We start from the raw sequence: 27,184 nt of genomic DNA on the forward strand, positions 1-27,184 counted from the left end.
GTTTTTTAAACATATTTTCAAAAAGTTGCATTTTCTCAGAGTTTTTTAGTTAACAGTGATCTGATTTATTTTGTTGTCTCAATGTGATTGACATAAAGTGTCTATGTAATGGTAAATACATTGACTAAATTTTTTTCTAATTCTTCCCAAATGGCATATGTGACCTAGCAATAAATATTTATATATATATTTTAGATTTATTATTTATTTATTTTTTGGCTGCGTCGGATCTTAGTTGCGGCACATGGGCTCTAGTTGAGGCGTGTGAGCGCAATAGTTGTGGCACGTGGGCTTAGTTGCCCCAGCATGTGGGATCTTAGTTCCCTGACCAGAGATCGAACCCACGTGCCCTGCATTGTAAGGCGGATTCTTTACCACTGGACCGCCAGGGAAGTCCCAATAAATAAATTTTGATGAAAATAAACCCTCTAAAGAAAAGAGAACGAGTACTATGATCTCCATTTTACAGATAAGGAGAAGGGAAACCAGAAGTAAATGCTGTCATATTACCGTGCAACATATGATAGCAGAGAATACGCATTCTGCCTGTCCTACACGAGTTAGAAATCATTTCTCTCACAGCTTTTCAGAGGAAAAAGGGTGGTGGGGAGAACAGGATATTGGATACCATTGCTAAAATAAGATCACAAGGCTCACACAACTCCAGCAAAGGTGGCAGAAAGAATCTCTTGAAGGAGTCTGCAGTAGCTCTCCACCAAAGCATTCAGAGGACTAAAATAGGGTACCACTGAGAATGCACATCCAGGGAACAACAAGAATCAACCCTAAGGCAGCATCCTAGAAATTTTGGGGTGAACTTAGAGCACACAAAAGTCCGTTTCACACAGTAGGAGAAATTATTCCTATCAACTCTGAATTTTTGTACTATAGATTCAAAAGTTTCCATTTATCTGTGATAATGGGACAAGCAGAATAGTCTTCCTTCAGCAAATAACAAGAAGCCATTATAAGGGATTTGCCAAATGTCTATTATCTGTATATATACACGAAGATTCCCTAAAACTTTCCCTAAATTAGATGTTTGTAGTCCTAACCATTGGTATCACACTGTGTATTGTCTGTTGTGTTAGTGGTAGAAATGAATTTTAGGTGAACAAGTCCCTGGACAGATCTGTAAACAGTGAGCAAACAACATGGAAAGCCATGAAGAAACTAGGCTGATTTCTTAGAGTTTCTCTTTTTTTCTGTTCTAGGTACCTCAATGCTCTGGAGGCTGGAGTTTCCTATTTTTCTCAGAAACTTACCTTCAAGGAGACGCTGAGAGGAGATAACGAGTTTCAGCGTATCTTAATGAACCAGAACAGGAAAAGCAATGGTAAGAAGACATGAAGATAATTTTTGGCTAGCTACGTCCCCACAACTGCCACCTCCCTATGAGTCATTTTGACAAATCTACCACCACAGAGCTATCGTCGTTACTATATATTTTGTATATTTGCAGAGATCTGTAGCTGCATGCAACTACGTTATACTATTCCTTTTGATGATTAAAACCTTATCCTCTGAGAGAAATTAGCAAAGTAATGTTGAGCAAATATATTAACATTATGAAAGTAATGATGATGCTAAAATCCAGCTTTTATAAGCCAAAAATGATATCACGATCCACCATCAGTAAACTGCTTTTTATGTTCACCACAATCTAATATATTGTTGGATTTGTGACGAATTCTCAAATATTCTGAACCCTGGTCCCCTGGTGACCAAGAGGACTTATTTATTGATATGTAGCCTTAAGCAAAATTACCAGGTAGGCAAGGATTGTCTCACTTTGCTTTACTCTGTCGGTATTTTACCTGCCTAATGATCTCTCAGTTATAGGCCAAGTGTGAAAGGCCAATGGGATACTAAGTTATTTGGTGATTTATTTCACTTTCCACAGAATTCTTTTTGCAAATAAGAATATATCAGGAGCAAAGGAATCAACTGTGGAATTTTCTACGAGGAAATGTTCTTGCTTGTCAGGATTTCCTGGTATCGCTTGAAATATCATTTGCTGTTACAATTAAGCATTTGCCATATTAAGAGCCTACATTTGCAAAACATTAACCAAGATATGGGGAACAAGAAATATAAGACGATTCATGTCCCTAAGGTGTTTACACTTCAACTGGACAACACAGTGTGTGAACAGATCTAATAAAGTGTCTCCCAGCTTATTCATCCTTCTCATCAAGCCATGCATTTGGGAAATCTGGCTGCAGTGGATAGGAGAGCTTAGAGAATCAGACTGGAACTCGACCACTGAAATCACTGAGCTCTGAGCTAAGAAGCTGCAACCAAAACCCAAGGAAAGGTGCTTAGGAAGACTTCATAAATTCTCACATTAATTTATATCTTTTCCAACTACTTTACAAGTGGCAATCCCCTTCACTTACCACTGAAAATAGCTTCTATATAACTACTCCAGCCTCGTGTAATGGAATAAGCACTAAGCCAGACTCAAATACTTGACTATCAGAATTATTCATCCACCAGTTTTTTATCTCATTGGCATTTTAGCTACAGTCTCCTTAAATCAATAAAATTAAGGGGAAGGACTAGATGATTCTTTTTAAGATCCCATGCAGCTCTCCTCTGATTCTATGACTGTAAATGAAAAATAAAAGGAGGGGGGAGTAAATTGGAGGAACTGGTGTTAATCTTAAAACACGAATGTAGCATGGACTTACTGGGTTCAAATTCAGGCCCCTGGTTCCCTTCCTGCTTGGGAGTAGACTATTGTATATTTTTCTCCCTGTCTTGCTCTCTCTCCTGCAGTGATTGTTATGTGTGGTACACCAAACACCATCAACGTCCTCAAGGGTGACCGAGCAGTGGCTGAAGACACTGTCATTATTCTAGTGGATTTTTTCAAGTAGGTATAATATTTGGAAGAACTCTCCTCCTTTCAGAAAGGAAATACTCTAAGGATTTCTGGAAGATATTCTCTTTTCTCACGTTTTGCACAGCCTAAAATGGGATTCTCTATGAAGATAATACTTTAACCAGTGTTTCATTTCTTCTTTATCACACCCTCATTCTTAATTAATTAATTATAGCCTTAGCAGAGATGTATACCTTTGACATAACTATCATGTCTAAATACAAAAGTTTTATGAAATCCCCATGAAACCCACATGCTCATTCAACAAAGATCCTGGTCTTCAGCCTGATTTTAAGGTGTTTTTTTTCCAGGCAGTAATAAATCAACTAATATCCCAATCATATTTCTGAGAACGTGGGCCCTATCTATGCCTTCAATTGCCAATGGCCTTTGGTCCTAGATTATTTTTCCTTCAGCCTCCTTCGGTAAGAGAAAAGTTCCCGTTAAGTGAATTTGATTTACACAGTTATTCTTTGCCCTCTGTGGTATAGTCACTGGGTGGTTATCTTTTCCTCTGCACTTATCTGGAGCTAAGGGGAGAAAATTCTGGAGAACAGAAACTACCTTTTATCACATCCCCTCTTTTTACTAGTCATTTTCTAACATGGTTGGAAACCCCACAAACAAACTGTGCAAAGGTAATACCTGAGTCAGATTAGGCTTAAAAAAGGTGTTGCTGGTACACCTGTGTCCCTTGCCCCATCAGCTAGATCATATGACTTCACTTATCTGATTGGATCATTAATCATTCCCTGTCCGTATTCAGACCAGAAGCTATTCCTGCACTATATCATATTTGCCTAGTCATTTCACCCACACTAAATGCACTTGTCCCGGTATTGAGAAAAATGAGGCATAGGAACTGCAGGCCTATCTTGTTCACAAAGATAATTTAGTCAACTGAGCCTTTTAGCTGCAGAATACAAAAAAGAGGGCAAAATGATCAACATTTTATTCCTACAACCACATTGATAGCTGCTTTCAATAGCTGCTTTGCCCTCTGGAAGGAGGCCTCAATGTAACCAGGTTGGTGTAATTTTATTTTTAGCAAATCCTCAATCAATTGCCAAAGTATTGGCATTCTTTTGTCACTATTCCCTAAGGACCTCTGGGTCTGTTTCGGAATGATCATGAGATAGATTCATTTGAAACTAGACATAACTTGGGTTCAAATTCTAACTCTGACACTTCTGGTTCATTTGACTCTTGGGTATTCCTTAGTATATCTTGAGATTCTCATTTGTAAAGTGAGAATAAAAATGTCTACTTTATAAGGGTGCTTTTAGGATTAGATGTGACAATATGAGCAAACTATTCAACACAGTCCTCTGTACATAGATGTGTTCGCCTACTGTTTGCCTATTAAATGATGGTCATCCTAGTTACAGCGGTTCAAGCTTGTTAGATTATTTGCATATTAAAACATTAAAATGATTAGGAAGCTTGGGACCCATATGATTGGCAGTGCCATCCCAGACGGTATTGAGGGTCCACAATGTGCCAAATACTGTCTAGGAGTCAAGGATACAAGGACCGATAATCTAATGTTAAGAAGCTTACAATGTTAGAGAAAATGCGTAGTCTTTTCATGCTTATGTTTCACCATCTGGAAAGTAAATTTAATTCATAAACTTTCTCTCTATCCTATCCATAAATCTCTAAAGTGTTATAAGCACTTAAGGAAAAGAAAGTTTCCAGGTATAAACCAAGGGTCATTAAGCCTTGAAAACAAGCTTATGTGCCCAGAGCCCCCCAAAAATCTTCCTCAAATAAGTATCTGTATTCTGATCTTCCTTTCCATTTGTGTATGTTAACCACAGCTGCCTAATTTCTTCTATTCAAGGTAGCAGGTGTAGAAGAAACTTATCTGGGAAAAGTAGAAGGTTTTGCAGGAAAAAGATGTTTTAAACTATTTCAAGGCTGCTCTATGAATTGTAGAAGCTCCATTTCTATTTTTGGAGGAATCTAATTTTCATGAGGAACTTGTACTTTTTATTCCAGTGACCACTACTTCATGGACAATGTCACAGCCCCTGACTATATGAAAAATGTTCTTGTTCTGACACTGCCTCCTGAAAATTCTGTCTCAAATAGCTCTTTCTCCAAGAATTTATCACTGGTAAGCTTCATATACGTATATATTATTATTTTTTTGGCAAGGGTAAAATATCATTCTTCCATTTGGGACCCAAATTCTAAAATGAGCAATTCCTTTTTTTCACTTGTTCCAATTCACTCAACAGATGTTAACTAAGGCCAATAGCAGGATTCCTGCTGCTAAAACTGTTACTATAGGTCACTGTGCTAGGCTCTAGATCAACACCACAGTGCACACTGCTGTGACATCAGAACAGAAATGACAGTGTGGGAAGATCAGAAGAAGCCCTGCTAACGTAGGGGAGGTAGAAATTAAGCAATGAAAGATAAGTGAAGTTCCCTACATCCTAAAGCAACTTTCTGCTGGCCCTGATATCACAGTTCTACCTCTAGAGATACATATTCCTAGGTTAAGACATTGTCCCTTTTTTTTTAATTAGGTTGGCCATTGTTCAACTTTGTCCAGGCAAGGCCTCTTTTTATTCCTCTTATCCCAGCATCCCATCTGGCTTAGCATTTGTCCCAGAAAAAGAACCTCCAATTGGACATTAAATCATTAATGTCTCAGCACTTCCCTGGTGGTCTAGTGGTAAAGAATCCGCCTTCCAATGCTGGGGACGCGGGTTTGATCCCTGGCCAGGGAACTAAGATCCCACATGCCGCGGGGCAACTAAGCCCGCGCGCCACAACTACTGAGCTCACATGCCTCAACTCTCAACTAGAGAGTCCATGTGCCCACGTGCCGCAAAAACTGCAGAGCTCATGCACTCTGGAGCCCGCACGCCACAACTAGAGAGAGAAAACCCGAACGCCACAACTAGAGAGAAGCCCACGCGCCGCAAAGAAGACCAGACACAGCGGAAAAAAATAAAGAAATTTTAAAAATATATTTTAAAAAATCATTGATAAAACCCGAAGTGGTATTAGAGGCAGGGGTCTTGCATTTAGTCACTGCACCTTAACGTGACTAAATTCATCGGATGTTTTCTGCCCTCAGACACAGTTGAGAGCAGGTTAGAGAGGGAAGTGGAGGGGCAGTCTGACCTGAGGACCCTGAACAACTTGGGGATGACAAGGCCCAAAGAGCAGTGAGGAAAGTTGGGGACCTTTGAGAGAATCACAGTTTTGCCTAGACTAGCAGTTCTAAGCCCTGTGTTTTGCAACCCTGCCAAAATTAGGGGCTGCAACCTCTTTGGGGGCTGGGTCTTAACTGATTCTTCTCATGTCATGAAAGGATGATTTGAGCAAAAGACGCTGAAACCAATGAGCAGTATTTTAGTTTTTCCTTTTTATATTTTCTAGCAAATATACTTCTGGGTGTAGTATTCACATATCATTTGCACAGCTTCTAGGCTCTGGCAAAAGTCTGATTCTTCACAGGTGGGAGTTCCAAAGTGTCTGAGCCGACAGAACTCACGTGGTCTCAGGGGGGCACAGAACTTTTCATCCATAGCCCATCTCTGTGAAGACAACCACACAACTGTTGCAAAGGCAGAGGAATTCTGACCCCCTTCTTATGTTCCCCAGGGCAGACCTTTGTGGCTTGAACTAACACCCAATCAGGACTATCTCCAAAGCAAATTCAATGGTATCATCCAATGAAAACTCTTCCCACCCCATCAGGATACTCAAAGGCAGTGGGGTGGTTTTTGTTGCTGTTCTCTTTTCGTCTTAAATGAAAACATTATTTCTATATAAAACCTTACAGGAATCGAAAATGCTGTATGTTGTCCTTCCTGGTCGAAGTGAAATATTTTCTCATCGTGGGAAGGAGGAAGCACAGCCGCTTTTAGATACTTCCCTAAAGGCAGGGTTTGCAGTTTATTGATCCCAAGAGAAGACAGAATTGTCACGTGGGGATGATAAAGAGCCCTGGTCCAAGAAAAGTTTTTCCAAAACTTCCTTTAATACCACCCCTACAATTCCCCTAATGTTCCTTTACCTTTCCAGTTACCCTGCTGACCCCAAGAATGTTTTTCTCCAGGTTCAAGACCAGAATCTTTTTTTTTTTTTTTTTTTGGAACTCATTTTAAGATTTTCCTTTCTCATTCAGGCAAAAAATGATTTCGCTGCTGCCTACTTTGATGGAGTCTTGCTCTTTGGACACATGTTGAAGATATTTCTTGCAAATGGAGAAGAAGTTACCACCCCTAAATTTGCTCATGCTTTCAGGAACGTCACTTTTGAAGGTACCAGTTTCCTAGGAGCAAACAACACTTACCTAACAGTTTCTAGAGGAATCTGATGAAATATGGGCCCTGTGGGCAGACTTTGGGAAGCAAAGAGAGGGTGTGGCAATAAATGGATCAACAGCTAAATACCTTTAACTTAATTGGAGGCAAACATAATTGCATAAACCTTGGGGATGCTGTAATCTATAATTAGACCCCAGTTTATGCTTCAGAACTTCAGAATCTTTGGATATCAAAGAAAGAGCAGGTAGCTCAGGCCCTGTACTTATGACCAAGCTCATCACAGGGCATTTTGGGCAGTGATGTCCTGACTCTGCTTAGAGACCAGCAAGAAGAGAAATAGCTGCAGTTTGATTTTCGTCCTTCCATATCTCCCTTTCTGTCCTTCAGGGATCAAGGACCCTGTGTTACTTCTCTAACTAAAAAACCTCTCATAGCAGTGCCATCCAAAAGCTCCCAATACATGTCCCTCTGAGCCACATGGATCAACATTCCTTTGCTACCCAAACCCCTATGGAAACTTCTGTCTTTCATTTCCCAGATCTCGTCCAGATACTAGGAAGAAATTTCCTTTTAGATTTAATGTGTATTACGTAAAAGACAAATGATGGTTCACTTCTCTAACTTGCCTGAAATCTTTACTCTGGAAAACCTTTATCCTGCTGCAGAGTGAGCCTTCTTTTCTTGGCTTCAGAGGGCAGCAGACACCCAGCAGTAAAGACTGAGGGCTGTACCAGCATCTGTGGGGTATGACAATGACAGGAAGAGATTACTTCTGCTCCCCTGAAAATACAGGGAGGGAGGGAGAGTCATTAATCATTCCCTGTATCCCAAGTTCTGCCAGTGACTTTATGTGCATTTTTTCTCAATTTTTTTTATTGTGGTAAAATACACGTAACATAAAATTTACCATCTTAACCACTTTGAAGTGTACAGTTCTGTGTCATTAAGTACATGCATATCGTTGTGCAGCCATCACCATCCTCCATCTCCAGAACTCTTTCATTTTGCAAAACTGAAATTCTATTCTTACTAAACAAGAACTCCCCATTCTCCCCTCCCTCTAGCCCCTGGAAACCGCCATTCTACTTTTTGTCTTTATGATTTTTACTACAATTTTGACCATGTAATCTTATGATTATGATTTATATGTACCTCATATAAGTGGAATCATACAATATTTTTCTTTTTGTGCTTACCTTATTTCACTTAGCATGATGTCCTCAAGTTTCATCCATATTGTAGGATATGTTTCCTTTCTTTTTAAGGCTGAATAATATTCCATCATATTATATACAACGTTTTGCTTATGCGTTCATCTGTTGATAGACACTTGAGTTGCTTCCATGTTTTCACTAAGGTGAAGAATGCTTCCATGAACATCAGTGTATAAAGGTGTCTTCAAGACTCTGCTTTCAATTTATTTGAGTACATACCCAGAAATGGAATTGCTGGATCATATGGAAATCTCATTTTTAATTTTTTGAGAAACCATCATATTGTTTTTTTTGTTTTTTTTTTTTTTATAGTTTTTAATACTTTATTTATTTTATTTATTTATTTATTTATGACTGTGTTGGGTCTCTTAGTTTTCGTGTGTGGGCTTTCTCTAGTTGCGGCAAGTGGGGGCCACTCTTCATCGCGGTGCGGGGGCCGCTCTTCATCGCGGTGCGCGGGCCTTTTCACTATCGCGGCCCCTCCCGTTGCGGGGCACAGGCTCCAGACGCGCAGGCTCAGTAGTTGTGGCTCACGGGCCCAGTTGCTCCGCGGCATGTGGGATCTTCCCAGACCAGGGCTCGAACCCGTGTCCCCTGCATTGGCAGGCAGATTCTCAGCCACTGCGCCACCAGGGAAGCCCCCATCATATTGTTTTACACAATGGCTATACCATCTTACATTCCTACCAGTAGTAGTGCACAAGGGTTCCAATATTCCACATCCTCATCAACACTTTTATTATATATATATATATATATATATATATATATATATATATATATATATATATGTTGATGAGGAGAGAGAAATATATATATTAGCCATCCTAATGGGTACGAAGTGGTATCTCATTGTCATTTTGACTTGCATTTTTTAATGAATAGTAATGTCGAGCACCTTTTCAGGTGCTTATTGGTCATTCATATATCTTCTTTGGAAAATGTCTGTTCAGGTCCTTTGTCCATTTTTTTTTTTTCTTTTCTTTGTCCATTTTTGAATTGTGTTGTTTTCTGTTGTTATTGTTGAGTTTTAGGAGTTCTCTATGTATTCTGGATATTAATCCCTTATTTGATATATGATTTGCAAATGTTATATCCCATTGTGTGAGATGTCTTTTCACTGTGCTGTCGTTTTATGCGCAAAATTTTTAAACTTTTCATGAAGTCCAATTTGTCTACTTTTTCATTTGTGGCCTATGCCTTTTAGTATCACATCCAAGAAATCATTGCCAAATTCAGTGTTGTGACGCTTTTGCCCTGTGTTTTCTTCTAAGGGTTTTACAGTTTTACGTCTTATATTTAAGTTGTGGCTGCATTTTGAGTTGACTTTTGTATATGGCATTATCAAAGGGTCTTAACTTCATTCTTTTGCATATGGATATCAAATTTCCCAGCACCATTTGTTGAAAAGACTATGTTTTCCCCCATTGAATTGTCTTGGCACCCTTTTCGAAAATCATTTTACCATATATGCAGTGTTTTATTTCTGGACACTCTATTCTATTCCATTGGTCTATTTGTCTGACTTTATGCCAGTATCTTTTTTTTTTTTTTTTTTTTTAATTTATTTATTCTTGGCCGTGTTGGGTCTTCGCCCCTCCACGAGGGCCCTCTCCAGCCGTGGCAAGCGGGGGCCACTCTTCATCGCGGTGCGCGGGCCTCTCACCGTCGCGGCCTCTCCCGTTGCGGAGCACAGGCTCCAGACACGCAGGCCCAGCAGTTGTGGCCCACGGGCGTAGCCGCTCCGCGGCATGTGGGATCCCCCCAGACCAGGGCTCAAACCCGTGTCCCCTGCATCGGCAGGCAGACTCCCAACCACTGCGCCACCAGGGAAGCCCCTGCCAGTATCTTTTGATTACTGTAGCTTTGTAGTAAGTTTTGAAATCAAGAAGTGTGAGTCCTCCAGCTGTGTTCTTCTTTTTCAGGATTTGTTTTGGCTATTCAGGGTCCGTTGAGATTCCATATGAATTTTATGATGAGTTTTCCTATTTCTGCAAAAAAATATCATTGGGATTTTGATAGGGGTTGCATTAAATGTGTCAGTTGCTTTGGGTAATATTGATTTCTTAACAATATTAAGTCTTTCAATCCTTGAATATGGGATGTGTTTTCATTTATTGATGTTTTCTCAAGTTTCTTTCAGAAATGTTTTGTTGCTTTTATTGTACAGGTCTTTCACTTCCTTGGTTAAGTTAATTCCTAGGTATTTTATTCTTTTTGATGCTATTTTAAATGAAACTGTATTCTTAATTTCATTTTCTGATGGTTCATTGTTAGTGTATAGAAATGAAACTGATTTTTTTTGTGTTGACTTTGTATCTTGCTACTTTGCTGAACTCTTTTATTAGTTCTAACAGGTTATTTGTGTTTGGAATCTTGTGAGTTTTCTACATATAGAATCATATTTTCTGTGAACAGAGTTAATTTTACTTCTTCCTTTCCAATTTGGATGCCTTTTTTGTCTTGCTTAAATGCTCTGGCTAGGTCTTCTAGTACTATGTTGAATAGAAGTGGTGAAATTGGGCATCCTTGCCTTGTTCCTGATCTTAGAGGAAAAGTTTTTAGTCTTTCACCATTGAGTATGATGTTTGCTGTGGGTTTTTCATATATGGCTTTTATTATGTTGAGGTAGTTTCCTTCTGTTCCTAGTTTGTTGCGTGTTTTATCATGAAAGTATTGAATTTTGTAAAATGCTTTTTCTGCATCAATTCATATGATCATGTGGTTTTCTTCTTCATTCTCTTGTAGTGTATTATATTGATTAATTTTTATATGTTGACCCATCCTTGCATTTCAGGAATTAATCTTATTTGGTCATGTTGTATTCTCCTTTGAATATGCTACTGAATTCTGTTTACAAATATTTTGTTGAGGATTTTTAGATCAATGTTCATAAGGGATATTGGTGTGTAGTTTTCTTTTCTTTTTGTGTCATTGTCTGGCTTTGGTATCAGAGTAATTCTAGCCTCATAGAATAAGTTAGGCAGTGTTTCGCTCCAGGTTTTTGGAAAAGTTTGAGAAGGATTGGTGTTAATTATTTTTTTAATGTTTGGTAGAATTCACTGGTAAAGTCATTAGGTTCAGGGCCCTTTCTTAGGGGGTAGAGGGTCTGGAGATTTTTGACTACTGATTCAGTCTCCTTACTAGTTATCGGTCTATTCAGATTTTCTGTTTCTTCATAGTTTTGTTTTGGTAGGTTTTGTGTTTCTAGAAATTTGTTCATTTCATCTAGGTTATCCAATTTTTTGGCATACAGTTGCTCATGGTACAGCCTTATATTCCTTTTTATTTCCTTAGAATTGGTTGTAATGTCTCCACTTTCATTTATGATTTTAGTAATTCAAGTCTTCTCCTTTTTTCCTTACTCTATCTGGCTAAAGGTTTGTCAATTTTATTGAACTTTTTGAAGAACCAGCTTTTGGTTTCATTGATTTCCTCGATTGATTTTCTATTCTGTATTTCATTTATCTCTGCTCTAATCTTTACAGCTTCCTTCCTCTGCTAGCTTTGGGTTTAATTTGTTCTTCTTTAACTGGTTCCTTAAGTTGTAAAGTTAGGGTGTTGATTTGAGACCTTTGTTGTTTTTTAATGTAAGCATTTATGGCTATAAATTTCCCCTTAGCACTGCTTTGATTGTGTGTGTCCCATAGTTTTGGTGTGTTGTATTTTTATATTCATCTATCTCTAGGTCTTAAAACTTTTCCCTTGTAATTTCTTCTTTGAGCCATTGGTTATTTAAGTGTGTGCTGTTTAATTTTCACAAATTGGTGAATTTTTCAGTTTTCCTTCTGTTATTGATTTCTAACTTCATCTCATTGTGGTCAGAGAAGATACTTTGTATGATACCTATCTTTTAAATTTTACTGAGACTTAATATGTTGCTTAACATATGGTCTATTCTGGAAAATGTCCTACAGGCACTTGAGAAAAATGTGCATTCTGTTGTTGGGTAGAATGTTCTGTATTTGTCTTATTATATCTAGTTGGTTTATCATTTTGTTCAACTCCTCTATTTCCTTACTTATCTTCTGTCTTGTTATTCTATCCATTAGTGAAAGTGGAGTATTAAAATCTCCAATGATTATTGTAGAACTGTTTCTCTTGTGCCAATTTTTGCTTCATATTTTTTGTTGGTCTGTTGTTGGTTACATAAATGTTTATACTTGTTATATATTTTTGCTTTATTGAATGTTTTATTAATATATAATGAATTTCTTTCTTTGTCTCTTGTAAACTTTTTTGATTTAAAGTCTGTTTATTTGATATTAGTGTAGGCACCTCTGCTCTCTTTTGGTTACTATTTGCATGAAATATCCTTTTCCTTCCTTTCACTTTCAACCCATTTCTGTCTTTGGATCAAAAGTGAATCTCTTATAGACATCATACTGTTGGATCACTTTTTTAATCCAATTTTTGAATTTCTATCTTTGATTGGAGTATTTAATCCATTTACATTTAAAGTAATTACTGATAAGGAGAGATTTATTCTGTCGCTTTGTTATTTGTTCTTTATATGCTGTATAGCTTTTTTATCCCCATTTCCTGCATTACTGTCTTCTTTTGTATTGTTTATTTTTTATAGTGAAATGTTTAAATTCCTCTTTCATTTTTTGTGTATATTCTTTAGCTATGTTCTTTGTGGTTACCATGGGGATTACATGCTAAAATTATAACCCTCTAGTTTGACTTTATACCAGTTTAACTTCAATGAATACAAAAACTCTCCTCCTTTAATAGCTCCATTCCCATCCCTTTCAGACATTGGTGTTGCAAAATTACATCTTTATACTTTGTGTCCAAGTAGGAAACTAATGTTTTTTTAAGCATTAGTCTCCTAAATTGCTTCAAAATCAAAAGGTGGAGTTACAAACAAAAGTTACAATAATACTAACTGTTAGACTAATTTTTTTTAATGTAGCCTCTCTCTCTCTCTCTCTTTTTTTTTTTGGCTGTGCTGGATCTTTGTTGCTGCGCGTGGGCTTTCTCTAGTTGTGGCGAGCAGGGACTACTCTTGGTTGCAGTGCATGGGCTTCTCATTGTGGTGGCTTCTCTTGTTGCGGAGCACAGACTCTAGGCATGTGGGCTCAGTAGTTATGGCTCACGGGCTCTAGAGTGCAGGTTCGGTAGTTGTAGTACACGGACTTTGTTTTTCCGCGGCATGTGGTATCTTCCTGGACCAGGGCTCAAACCCATGTCCCCTGCAGTGGCAGGCGGATTCTTAACCACTACGCCACCAGGAAAGCCCTGTTCATCTCTTAAGTCATGTAGAAAACAAAAAGTGGAGTAACACATTGTTCTTACAATAATACTAGATTTTGTAATTGCTTGTGTATTTACCTTTACTGAGATCTTTATTTCCTCATATGGCTTCAAGTTACTGTCTGTTGTTCTTTCATTTTAACCTGCCAGACTCCCTTGAACATTTCTTGCAGGACAGGTCTAGTGGTAGGTAACAAACCCTCTCAACTTTTATCTTAGAATGTCTTACTTTCCTTTCACTTTGAAGGACAGCTTTGTTGAATAAAGGATTCTTGATTGACAGCTTTTTCTTTTAGCATTTTGAATGTATCAGCCCACTGCCTTCTGGCCTTCAAAGTTTATAATGAGAAATCTGCTTATAAATCTTATTAAACATCTCTTATATGTGATGAATCACTTCTCTCTTGCTGCTTTCAAAACTCTATATCTTTGGCTTTTGACAATTTGATTATAATGTGCCTTGGCATGGATTTCTTTGAATTCATCCTACTTGGCATTTATTGAGCTTCTTGGATGTTTATATTCACGTGTTTCATCAAATTTGGGAAGTTTTCAGCCATTATTTTTTTAAATAGTCTCTTTACCCATTTTTCTGTCTTCTCCTTATGGGGCTTCCACAATGCATGTATTAGTCTGGTTGGTGGTGTCCCACAGGTCCTTTACGCTCTGTTCACTTCTCTTCAATCCTTTTTATTTCTGTTCCTCAGATTTGATAATTTCCATTGTCCTGTATTCAAGTTCACTAATTCTTTCTTCTGCCTGCTCAAATCTGCCTTTGATCCCGCTAGTGAATTTTTTATTTCAGTTACTGTACTTTTCAGTTCCAGAATTTCTTTCTGGTTTCTTTTTTAGGTTTTCTACCTTTTTATTACTATTTACATTTTGTTCGTGCATCATTTTCTTGACTTTATCCATGCCTTCCTTTAGTTCTTTGAGCATCTTTAAGACAGTTGTTTTAAAGCCTTTGTCTAGTAAATCCACCATCAGGTCTTTTTCAGGGATAATTTCCATTGGGTTTTTTTTTTTCTCTTATTTTGAATGAACCATACTTTCCTGTTTCTTTGTATGCTTTGTGATTTTTTTGTTGAAAACTGGACATTTGAATCTAATAATCGGTAATCCTGGAAATCACATGGGGAATGGGGAATTTTCTCATTCCCCAGGGTTTGTTGTTTTTTGGTTTTGCTTTTTGTTTCTGTTTTTATTGTTGTAGGCTATCTGCTGAGGATCAGCCTGAGGTGTAAACTTAAGGTCTTCTTAGGTCTTTTCTGAGCCTCTGCCTTCCCCTGGGCATGTGTAGTAGCTTTCTAATTTCCCCCATATATGCAGTTGCTTGAATATTCTAGTCTTCAATGTCTGGCTCTCAAAGGGGAAAAAGAGAAAAACGAAGGGGGATTGAGGGGAGCACCAACCCTTTACATCCCTTGAAAGTCATAATCAACAGAGGGGGAAGGGCTTCAACAATGGGGGAGGTGCAATGGCAGTGGCTGCCAACTTTTGCCTGCACCTCTGTGATCATAAGCAGCAGTTAGTCACCTGCTACCTGTACCTATAACCTGGAACAAGTTAGTAATATTTCTGACCTCAGATTTCTCATCAATAAAATGGAGATAATAACAGCTTCTATGTCATGGTATTTGGGGAAGAATAATATGATAAATGCATGTGAAGCACTTAGCACAGAGCCTGGTCTAGTAAACACAAAATAAATATTAGCTATTATATTGAACCATGTGAAATTACTGATATTTGATCAATTTTTTTCTTTTACCTAAACAGCCGTTTCATAGGCTCATCCTATATGGCTATAATTTCATAGTTGAGAAAACTGAGACTTAAAGAACTTAACTTTTTCAATGTGTTCAGCTAATACATGGTAGTGAAGGGATTTTGACCTTTTTACAATCTAAGTTAGATTATGGAGTGACAAACACTGTGCCACTAGTTTAGTAAATACTCTCAACAAAAACTTGTCACTAATAATCAGGAGAAATCTACTGACTGATTTACATTTAGTGTCATCATTCTAAATGCAATGAAAAAGAATTTTCCTTCTAACTAAATACCATCTCTTATAAAAATATCCTTCAGAGATCTCAGGGCCAAGAACCAATCCAGATGCCCTCAGATTACATCATTAAGGTCAATAATTTTTCAGTAAAATAGAGCAATTTGAATCTATTTTATACCCTCTGTCGGGATGTAACTGGTCTTTCAGTCAAGAAGTCAACAATGGCCTCTAACTCTTTCTGATTTTGCCCTAGGGCGTGTGGGTCCTGTGACTTTGGATGACTGTGGAGATATTGACAATACTATGTTCCTTCTGTACACCTCTGTGGACACCAACAAAGTATGTCTGACTTCTTATCACGAACTTGGGGTTAAGTGACTAGGTGAGGAGGGTTATCCTGGAAGGCAAGTATTGGGTTGGCCAAAAGGTTTTCTGTAACTAAGATCCTACAGAAAAACCGAACGAACTTTTTGGCCAACCCAATACTAGCAAAGGAATTAGAGAAGTTATGTTTAAAATCTAGAGGTTAGTTTATTTCAGATTTACGATTATGCCCCCCTTGGGGCCATATTCCTTAAACATTTTCTCCCATAGAACTTCTTATTCAGAGTATCCACTCTATTTACTGTATAAAAAATACCCACCCAGAAAACACTGGTATAAAGACCAGACTGTTGATGAGATACCAATGAGAAGGTGACGGTTTTTTCCTAAGAATCGTTTATTCATTTCCACAACTAAAAATTTGAATGAAGCATTACCTATTCTCTCTCCTTCTGAAGTCTCATGAAAATCATTAATTGTGTAATCCCTCTGGCACATACAAACAGCCTTCTAATGTTATGCTTTATGTTCACATACTATATATACATAGTACATATCTGTCTATCTGTATATAGATAGATATATATTTACATACCTACATGTGTGCTTTATATTCACACACTATATATACATAGTACATATCTATCTATTTATCTATAGATAGATAGATAGATAGATTCACACACCTACATAGTAGGTTCTTTGAAGAAAGGGAATGGATCTCATTTCTCCATGTCTCCTGTGCTTAGCTTCTTATCTGGCACATAGTTGATGGCTGCTAAGCGTTTAATTTAAAAACAAAAATACCTGCCTTTATGTCACCCAGAGTTGTGCCCATCATGAACTAGAATCCACTGTTCTAACCAACCAAATGGTAGGTAGAAACCTTTTCTTCTTGAAGAAGTTAGGTCCTGACATAACCAGGAATCTACTAGAAAAAGTTTTTCATTTTTTCATGTAATTTTCCAATATGAGCATTCTGACGTCCCTAACTCATATATTGAGTGTATGTATTGACCCAGCTTTGTAAAAGACATCTATAATGAGAAATGTGGAAAGCTAGAGAAAAGATGCTCAGATTGAGAAAGTTCAACTAGAAGTTCGGGGCGGGGGTAGTAGCAGTATTTCAGAAAAGTGATGCATCGTTTTTAGTTACATTGTTTTAGTTATACTGAACCTTTACTATAATGCTGTATTTGGCATCATACCATGGGAATACCTTAAAATGAAATCTGCTCAATACTTCAGTTTCTAGTAGTAACTACTGAGATAACTACGTGCCCCTCTAAGTTATTTGCACCTGGGATGATGCCTTTGCCTCCCTTGGAGAGAGGCAGATACCTGCGGTGAGATTCTATGTCAGCCTTATGATTGCTCTTCAAAATGAAAAATGTGGTTCTGTGCACTTACTGTCTCCACAGGCAAGCCTAGTTGAACTTTTCAATAATCTAATGCCATCAGTTGTGCTGTATGATATGTATCTATGGGGAAAACAGGGATTAATTGTTCAAAACATAGGGCTATAGATAAGTTATTCCATAACCAGAGTAGGTCTCAGTAGAGATATAATGTACCAGCCCCTAATATATAGGATATTTTCTATCATCAATATATGCAAGTTTATATTCTGTTTTCAAGTTAAGAGTATAGTTTTGAAAATGTAAAATTTTGTCCAGAATGTTTTGAGGGAGCAGTGGTGAATTTAGAAGGATGAACATTTTCCAGATGTCTCTTACAAAACTGACTCAATATATGCAGCAGTAATTTAAGGATATATTAATATTTCCATTGACAGATTACTTGAAAAAGAAACCTTTTATCTTGGAAACCTAATTAGTGTCGTGTCTAAGAAAGCACATTAGAGCATAGGGCTAGAAGAGATTCAAAAATTATGTAATTGACAGAACTTAAGAAATGTAGAATTCTCTAGGAGCCCCTTGACATGTATAAATATGGATAATGGATGTTAGCTATGGTGCATTTTCTCAAGACATCGTTTTTAATAACTTAATATTGTGGAAAACACTGCTGCCTCCCTTGTCATGTGACTTGGAGCTAGCCATTTAATTTTTTGTGCCTCTATTTTATTTATTTATTTATTTTTTTAATAGCTACTTTATTTATTTATTTATGGCTGTGTTGGGTCTTCGGTTCGTGCGAGGGCTTTCTCTAGTTGCGGCAAGTGGGGGCCACTCTTCATCGCGGTGCGGGGACCGCTCTTCATCGCGGTGCGCGGGCCTTTCACTATCGCGGCCCCTCCCGTTGCGGGGCACAGGCTCCAGACGCGCAGGCTCAGTAGTTGTGGCTCACGGGCCCAGCTGCTCCGCGGCATGTGGGATCTTCCCAGACCAGGGCTCGAACCCGTGTCCCCTGCATTAGCAGGCAGATTCTCAACCACTGCGCCACCAGGGAAGCCCTGTGCCTCTATTTTAACATTAGTAAAATGAAAGACTTGAACTAGAAAGACCCAAAGAATCTCTGCTGGGCAGGTGTAGCATATGGTCATAAAGAAACAAAAAACTAATTGGCCCACATGGAGCTTAAATCCACGTTCATGGTGAGAACCAAGTGGACGCTAACTAGCTCCCGGCTGGTAACATTTACCTTGTTTCACTGAGAAATGTTGCTATGAAATTCAGATGTCACTGGGCAGCACGGTCAGTCTCATCAGAAGTCATTCTAAAAATGTCTTTTTCTGTTCATCCTTCTTCTTTTCATGCCCCGACACAGTACAAGGTTCTTTTGACCTATGACACCCGGAAAAACCAGACTAACCCGGTGGATAAGAGCCCCACATTCATCTGGAAGAACCACAAACTTCCTAATGATGTTACAGGCGGGGGTAAGATATCCTTCGTGAAGTTTCTTTTCCTGAAATTGTTTTTTTGGTAAGGAGAGTAAATTCTGTGGTTTATGAAATTAGCCTGTGTTTTCTGTTTTGTTTTGCTTATTGTCTGTATTAGATTTGCCAGGTTTGTAAACATGGACTTTACGTCTCTGTCCAATGAATAATATTACAGTTCTGATAAAACACTGAAGATATCCCATTCTAATTTAGCTATAACTGTCTTTAATATAAGGTGTCTTCAATAGGGTGTCCTACCTACCCCTTGATGTAAATTTTCCTATAGAAAACTAGGTTTGGCAATTGGCAAAATGAACACAGAGACACATAGCCTCACTCCATTTACATTTTACTGAAGGAAACTCATGGAATATATATTTCAGCAAGGAATACTCGATGTCATTAGGCTGAGGGTGGTAAGTGAGCGTGGCCTCTAAAGTCTCCTCCGTTTCCTCAGAGGACACACATACTTGGGTCATAATGATGGTTACCCTCCTACCTGAGATGAGGTCCTATCATGTCATGAAAGCCCTAACACGGCTAGTGCTTCACCCATGCAACTTGCCATGCAACTGTATAACACTGACTGTCACTGGACAGGGCCAGCTGAGTGTCTCATGGGCAGCAAGGTCTCAGGGCACTCTGCCCATGGCTGGCTTGGCCAAGGCTTTCCACAATGAATAGTAAGTAATTCCATATTACTAATCAATTTTTAGGAAGAAAGTTTAAGTTTGAACAAATATTTATGCCCAAAGATGCAAAAGAAAAAAAAAAGGTGGAAACATTATTAATAAAATGACTTAGAAAACTACAATGTATTCATAAATGGGGCAACATGCAACCAATTAAAAATAATTATTTACAAAGAATTTTAAATGACATTGGAAAAGTTATGAGTAAAGTAATACAGCTTTTTTATTTAATGAAAGTCTAACTTTGCAAAACAATGTATAGAAATAAGACTGCAGAAAAATATGCTAAAATGTCAATAGTCATAGCCTCCGGGTAATAGTATCCCAGATTTTCTTTTTGCTTTTTTATATATTTCTTAGTTTTCTGAATTTTCCATAATGACTCTATTAATTTACCATTTTTTAACAATATTAAAAATTATAAACTAGAAATACTTCTAGCCCTGCTCTACAGCCAGAAACTCTGGCTGAAAGGTTGATCTGACTGAAGAGAACAGTTCTGATGAAATGGGCTTGTTTACATTATAGCTGTAACTATGTTTCTAGTTCTTGTGTTCCATGAGTCAAATGTGGTTAAAAATGAATCCTGTGTTTTTAGTCAATAGACATGAGGTAGTTGACTGAAGCAAAGAGAGAGGTAGGAAGTAGGGATCCCATTCTTCCAAATGATTTACCCTCATCATTGCTTTTTAAAGTTGATTTGTTTTCTTTAGCAAGCTTTTTTTTTTCTTTTTAATTATCTCTAGAACCATCTTCAAGCTTCCTAGATTGAAGCCAAACTTGACTTCTGAAATATATCTCTTTTCTCACAGGCTTCTGCAACTCTATGCTTCTTTCTTCTGTAATTTTTTGAGTTAAAATTATTTTTCTTTTTCCTTAATTATAGCCCTCAGTGACAGAGTTGGGTTTGTATTTTTAATATATTTCTTTAAAAGTTTTTAGATATTTTGGTTATTAAACAGAAGGTCTGTACTGTTTAAAATAATGAACTTCTCAAAACATGATTTTTGAGAGAGTTCTCATTATTTACCTAAACGAGATCACATTAAATATTTACATTACATACGACAGGGACGTTGCCTCATCCTGGGCAACTTTACTTCATCCTCAGTTAACTAGAAAATTCAGTTAGCCAGAGCTTTTCATTCTTTAACTGTTACATTTAGTTTCAAACTTTACAAATTAAGTAACTCAGTCTTTCAAATAGTATACAAATAAGATAGTCATGCCTGGTCTTTCATCTGTGTACACAACTGCCAACTAAGTAACAGAACGTTTCATCTGGAGATTCTACCATCACTGTCTTTTCATTCATCTGACAAATATTTACTTAATGCCAGACAATGTTCTAAGCACCTGGGACACAGCAGTGGACAAGGCAGATTTGGTTCCTGTTCCTCACCCAGGCCTTCCTCAGCTGTCTCCTGGGTGCCAGTGACATCCATCTGTCTTCCTGCTCAGCCCCACCTCCTGCCCACCTCAAACCCAGCCACCACTGCCACCAGAGGGACAGCACGAATCCAGTCGCATTACCCAACTGCTGCTAACCCTTCGATTGGCAGCTCCACTTTGCCTTCAGCGTCCAAATGACTTATTATAGCACAAAATGTCCCTGATCTTCCTACGTCTCCAGCCTTCTATCTCATCTTACCTGAAATCTCTTCCCCACTCTCTCAACTTCCTCCTACTTCCTTAAAGAAAGGGTCTTGCAGCTTCATGCCCCTGTGTCTTTATTGATGCTACTCCCTCTGACTAAAATCTATCACCACCCCCCCATAGAACTAGTAAACAACCACTCATCCTCAATGTCTAACTTGGATTTCACCTTTCCTAAGCTTTCTCTTAGCATCTCAGGAGGTTATTGATCTTGCCCTTATTACACCGGACTTCTAGCATATTACTTATATCTCATTTATTTGTTTACACCATACACCGTGTAAGTGTAGGGTCCATTCTTTACTCAAACACAGTGCCTTGAAAGGAAGGAAAGAAGGAAGAAATGAAGGAAGGAAAGAAGGGAGGAAATGAAGGGAGGAAGGAAAGAAGTAAGGAATGAAAGACAGTATGAGATAACTATGAATATGCTTCTATTCAGTACCAATCTAGACAGTGTTAATTTCAGTCCATTTACTTATCAAAGTATGAGTATCTTCCTCTGTTAAGTCAGGAGATTTGTTAACTGATCTCAAAGTTCTTTCCAACGATCATGTTCTATGACCTTGGGGTTATAAAACTCAATCTGCATTCACCATCTATCTAGTTAAATAGGCTGTGATAACCACAGTAGCCACCAGAGGGCAGCAGAAGCTTAACCTTAGAACTAATGTGATAGCGGTGATTTACAAGTATGTTGGATTAAAATTTACTATATTTAAATTCTATGTAGTATATTTAAATATCATAATTATATTTCATGTAATGTGATGTTTACACTAGGGAAGAATTGAGAGGGGCTAAGGACTCAGCAGATACTTCCTCCAACTCATGCTGTAGTCTGGAGGCTGGGTAATTTTAGTAAATGACTGATGAGTAGAATCGTCTGCACTGTTGAAATTGTATTCCTCGTACTCACTGTTGTTTTGGGGGGGGGGTTGGGGGTATGAGAGTGGTGGTGATGGGGATGGAAGTGGCGATTGTAGTAATAAACGGAGTTCACCAAAGTCAAATATGCCCACAATGCAGCTCCACCTCCAAGGGAATAATTTATTTCTGCCCTAACGAGAATAGAAATCCAGAGCTCACATTTTCACGGTTAAATTCTCCCCTTAGCAGAAAACAAAATAACAAGCAGAGGCAAAGTTATAAGTTAGCAAAGCATAACTCCTTCCAATTCATCCTTTATAGAAAGGTGCTGCAGTATGAACCTTACTAAACCCTCTACCTCAGAAAAAAAAAATGGTTAGTTCATTAGAAGGACATAATGTGATAAAACAAAAATGGTTCAGAAATACATGTGACATGTAAGCTAAGTCTAATAGCACAAGAGATTTTTTTTTATGTGAATTTATTTACATATATTAACATTTGGGCATTTTTCTTTGCCTCTTCTCAGAGAGTGAGATGAGCAGGGCCAAGTTTTTATTCAGTTATTTATTTCTTCAGTAGTTTTTTACTGATACGTGACCAGGTACCAGGTCTGGTGCTGCGTGCTAAAGGTATCAGGACGAGCAGACAGAACCCCGGCCATGCCCTCAAGGGTCCTTGTAACAATGGTGTCATGAGAGAGAATACAGTGTGAGGTGTTGAGATGCTACTTGAATAAGAGCCGGCCACTCATCATTCCAGGGACACCTCCATTAATTATATTTTTATTGTATAAAAATTCATGCACATGGGACTTCCCTGGTGGTCCAGTGGTTAAGACTCCATACTCCCAATGCAGGGGGCCTGGGTTCGATCCCTGGTCAGGGAACGAACTGGGTCCCACATGCCTCAACTAAAGATCCCACATGCCGCAATTAATACCCGGTGCAGCCAAATAAATAAATAAAATAAATAAATGTTTAAAAAAAAAAAATTCATGCACATGATTTTAAAAGCCAAGAGTAGAAATATTCCTAATGGAAAGTGAGTGTACCTGGTCCCACCTCTGTGTATCCCTGGTCTTGCAGTCCCTTCTGCTTAGTTTTTTTTCATATTTTTAAATAATATGCATATATTTCTTGCATTATAAGCTTTAGATGTTATCTACTTATTTCTTGTATTGATAAATGAAGATATAGTTCATTTTCACTAGCCCTACTTTTCTCTAAGCTCTTCTCAATATAGTTATATCTTTTTGTCAATACATTTATTGGTGCCTTGTAATTTTAGTTAACTTTGCATAAGCTTCGAGTTCTATCAAGTATATATAAAAGTTCTTGCTTCCCAGCTTTGTAAGATGAAGACGTTAGTGTCTCTTTCCTTTCTTCTACCTCCATCCCACCTCCCAAATTCTCCTGTATTTTGCTGTAATTTGTCGGGGCTGATAATATTTTTTTGGTAGCCATATGAAGCCCTCTGTCATTTACCTATCAGTTGAAAATTACTAAATATTTTCATTATTATTTTTATAAAACTAGATAGCATGTCAGAATAACATTTCTTTCTGTATAACTCCAATGTCTCTCCTTTGTGACACACACGCACACACACACAAATGGATTTTTTAAATTCCAAATTCTCAAACTATTTTACTTTGTTTTATTTTTAGATTGCGCCTTCCTTGAACATTCTTCCCTAGAGTTTCTGATTGGGTCTCTCTTATTTATGCTATAAAGAAAAAAAAAACCTGTCTCCTTCACCATATTGCTATTACCTTCCAGCTTCTTACACACTCTCTGTTGCTTGGAATCCATTCCATTTGTTCTTCTTGAACCCTCTAACTTCCTATTCTAATAGGGATCTGTTGAGGCATGTTTGAACAACGACCTTCTTGTAGTTTTGTTTTTTTTTAATTTTAATTTATTTTTGGCTGCATTGGGTCTTCATTGCTGTGCACGGCTCTCTCTAGTTGTGGCGAGCAAGCCAGGGCTACTCTTCTCTGCAGTGTGAGGGCTTCTCATTGCAGTGGCTTCTCTTGTTGCAGAGCTCGGGCTCTAGAGCGCAGGCTCAGTAGTTGTGGCGCACAGGCTTAGTTGCTCCGCGGCACGTGGGATCTTCCTGGACCAGGGCTCGAACCCATGTCCCCTGCGTTGGCAGGCGGATTCTTAACCACTGCGCCGCCAGGGAAGCCCTCTTGTGCAGTTTTATTATTGTTGTTGTCCTTAATCTGGGCTTAGTCCTCTGCACACTCAGAGTCTGCTTCAGTGCTTCGTTGGGTTGGATCCACATTTTCCTGAAGTCCACTGACCCTTCAGCGAGTCTCTCAAATTCCTCCTTCTACACAGCTTCACCTACGTGCTAATAAATCAAATTCCTTACGTTCTTCATTGACTTCCCTCAGTGACCTGGTTGAGCTTGGAAAGGACCAGTGGGCGACACTGTCATTTACTGTTCATTCCACACCGTCCTACTTTTCCTCCGATTTGTTTCTCCGTATTGAAAACCAGTTGTCTATTTCTTCCTCTGTGAATCCTCCTTAGGTATATTGGTTTCAAAGACATCAGTTAGTCTTCCCACCAAAATTATTTGTGTGCCAGAAACTATTTTATGTTCTTGTAACATTTGATGATTCCCATAAGAAACGAGATGTCTAAACTATAGGGGTAGATGAAATTAAGCCACTTTGGGGCACATTCCAGACAGTTTTCCTCATAGACCAAGGATGCAGGATATGTATTACCAATGAAGAGATTAATAAAAGACAGATATCTTTTTTTAATTTAATTTTTATTTTATATTGGAATATAGTTGATTTACAATGTTGTGTTAGTTTCAGGTGTACAGCAAAGTGATTCAGTTATGCATATACATATATCCATTCTTTTTTCAGATTCTTTTCCCATAGAGGTTATTAAGAGAATATTGAGTAGAGTTCCCTGTGCTCTACAGTAGGCGCTTGTTGATTATCTATTTTATATATAGTAGTGTGTATATGTTAATCTTAAACTTCTAATTTATCCCTCCCTCCCACCTTTCTCCTTTGCTAACCGTAAGTTTGTTCTCTAAGTCTGTGAGTCTGTTTCTGTTTTGTAAATGAGTTCCTTTGTATCATTTTTTTAGATTCCACATGTAAGTGATATCATATGATATTTGTCTCTCTCTAAAAGACAGACATCTTAAAAGGTCTCTCCTTTTCCCCTTCCTCAGATTATATTATCCAACTAGAATCTTGTGAAGTGTGTGTATTCTCTTTTCAAAGAGCCTCACTAGTGCGATTTTCGCTGTCTTTTCTGCCGCAGACCCTCCAATCCTGATGATCGCTGTCTTCACCCTCACGGGGACTGTGGTCCTGCTCCTGTTTATCGCCCTCCTGGTGCTCAGGTACCTACCAGCCCCTCTAACCTGCTGTGCTCCTCCTTCAGAGAGGGAAGAGGGCAAGAGGGAGACGTCTGATGTCTGTCGATGATAGTATACATTCACAAGAAGGTCTCTGGACAGAGCTAAGATCACGAAGGCATTCAGCATCAAAGACTCTGTCAAGGGCAGAATATTACTCAGTGGATGGATTAGAGCTTGCAGTCAGAGACGTTTGAACTCACATCCCAGTTCTGGGCTTTACCAGTTGCGTGGTGTTCACCATATTATCAGTAACTTAAACATGTTACTCAGCTTCAGTATCCTCATCTGAACTGTTGTGAGGAGTTGAAATAAGGTCCGTATAGTGACCATATACCAGGCATTCTACAGGTAGAAATAGCTATTTCTGCTGTTTTATTAGTATATTGTGGGAAATGTCAAGAGTCTCTATATTACATACTTTTAGGCTGGAAGAGGCTTTAGAAATCATCCATTCCAAACCTCCTGCTTTAGCCTGAGGAAAGAGAGACCCAGAAAGCCAAACGGTTTGTCTGGAATCACATCACCAGGTAGTGTGTTGGGCCAAAGGTAGAACTCAGGCCTTCTGACCATCAGTTCCATGATTGTTCTACTCAGCTTGGACATATGAAGAGCCTAGTGCAGTGCCAGAGACATAGTCTGTATACTCAGAAATATTTGTTGAATATATAAATGAATGAGTGAGTCTCACACTACCTCCTAATCTGTGTGTGTTAAACACACAAAACTTTCTATCCCATTAGAGTATCAGGATCACTCCCATTTCCTAACTAAACCAGACAACAGTTTTCCTCTATGTAGCACACGCTTTGGTCTGTGTGTCGCTGTACCTTCTCATCATGAGAGTCCAGTCTGTTGCATGTCAGTTAGAGGTTTCTCCAGGAAAGCGGGTAGATTGTTCTCTTCAGTCTGAAGGCAGAATTTGACTCCTGTGACTCTGTATTACCAAGAAATATAAGAGATGATTTACAGTGTATGGTGACCATTTAGTTGAAGGTAAGAGGAAATCAAAATTTGAGGAGAGTAAAGGCAGCCAATAGCAGGGCCACAGATGTGGCTATTGTCCCTCAGACACCAAGTCCAAATGGGCGTCAGCTTAAGATAGGATGAATCACAAAGTAAGAAACAGTAACAGGTGGAAACAGGCATTTTCCATTTTCTCTAAGCAGGGAAGGCAGAGATAGGGCTTCCTAATGGCCAGAGCAATACTGTGTCCATGAGGAGATATGGAAGACAGATGTTATTCTATAGTTTTCCATTCCAACAGCTATGCAAGAAAAGTCATGAATGATTTATAGCATCCTCTAATTCAATATGAATGGCAGTTGGCTCTGTGGAGTCCCAAGAGTCTTCTGCAGTGCAGAGATGAGAGTCCGGGAGCCTTCAAGGCCCTAATAGTCACGCCACTTGCCACCAGGTCTTAGGACCAAAATCTTTGGCCAATAATATACTATTTTATATGTATCTAATAGAGGAATAGTCAGAGTTAGATGGAAGCATAGGAAGAGAATAATCATTTCTCCTTAGGGGACATTCAGAAAGTCATCATCAGTGACCTTGAGAAGGTGAGTAGGAGTTTGTCAAATGAGCACAAGCAAAGACAAACTCAGGGAAAAATAGGCCAATGGAAAAGAATACAGATTCTAGAATCTGGCACGAGCAACCGTGAGAACTTGGCATATGATGGGAACATTGTGAGTCAGCTGGGAAATGATGTTGGAACAGTAGGCTCTCAACATGA

The 27,184-nt window shown here is 38.4% G+C and overlaps 1 protein-coding gene across 7 annotated transcripts in view; it reads left to right on the forward strand.

Annotated features, from left to right (window-relative positions):
- Positions 1-27,184, forward strand: part of GUCY2C (guanylate cyclase 2C) — a 114,095-nt gene that overhangs the window by 50,760 nt on the left and 36,151 nt on the right. For all 7 annotated transcript variants that reach the window (XM_057557632.1, XM_057557637.1, XM_057557634.1 and 4 more), the window contains 7 exons: positions 1,215-1,336; positions 2,782-2,878; positions 4,889-5,006; positions 7,038-7,173; positions 15,917-16,002; positions 18,718-18,829; positions 25,347-25,428. In XM_057557632.1, the coding sequence (XP_057413615.1) occupies positions 1,215-1,336; positions 2,782-2,878; positions 4,889-5,006; positions 7,038-7,173; positions 15,917-16,002; positions 18,718-18,829; positions 25,347-25,428 (753 nt within the window). The remainder of the gene's footprint in view (positions 1-1,214; positions 1,337-2,781; positions 2,879-4,888; positions 5,007-7,037; positions 7,174-15,916; positions 16,003-18,717; positions 18,830-25,346; positions 25,429-27,184) is intronic.

The sequence above is a fragment of the Balaenoptera acutorostrata genome, chromosome 11 (assembly GCF_949987535.1).
Source record: "Balaenoptera acutorostrata chromosome 11, mBalAcu1.1, whole genome shotgun sequence".
NCBI classification, from domain to species: Eukaryota; Metazoa; Chordata; class Mammalia; order Artiodactyla; family Balaenopteridae; genus Balaenoptera; species Balaenoptera acutorostrata.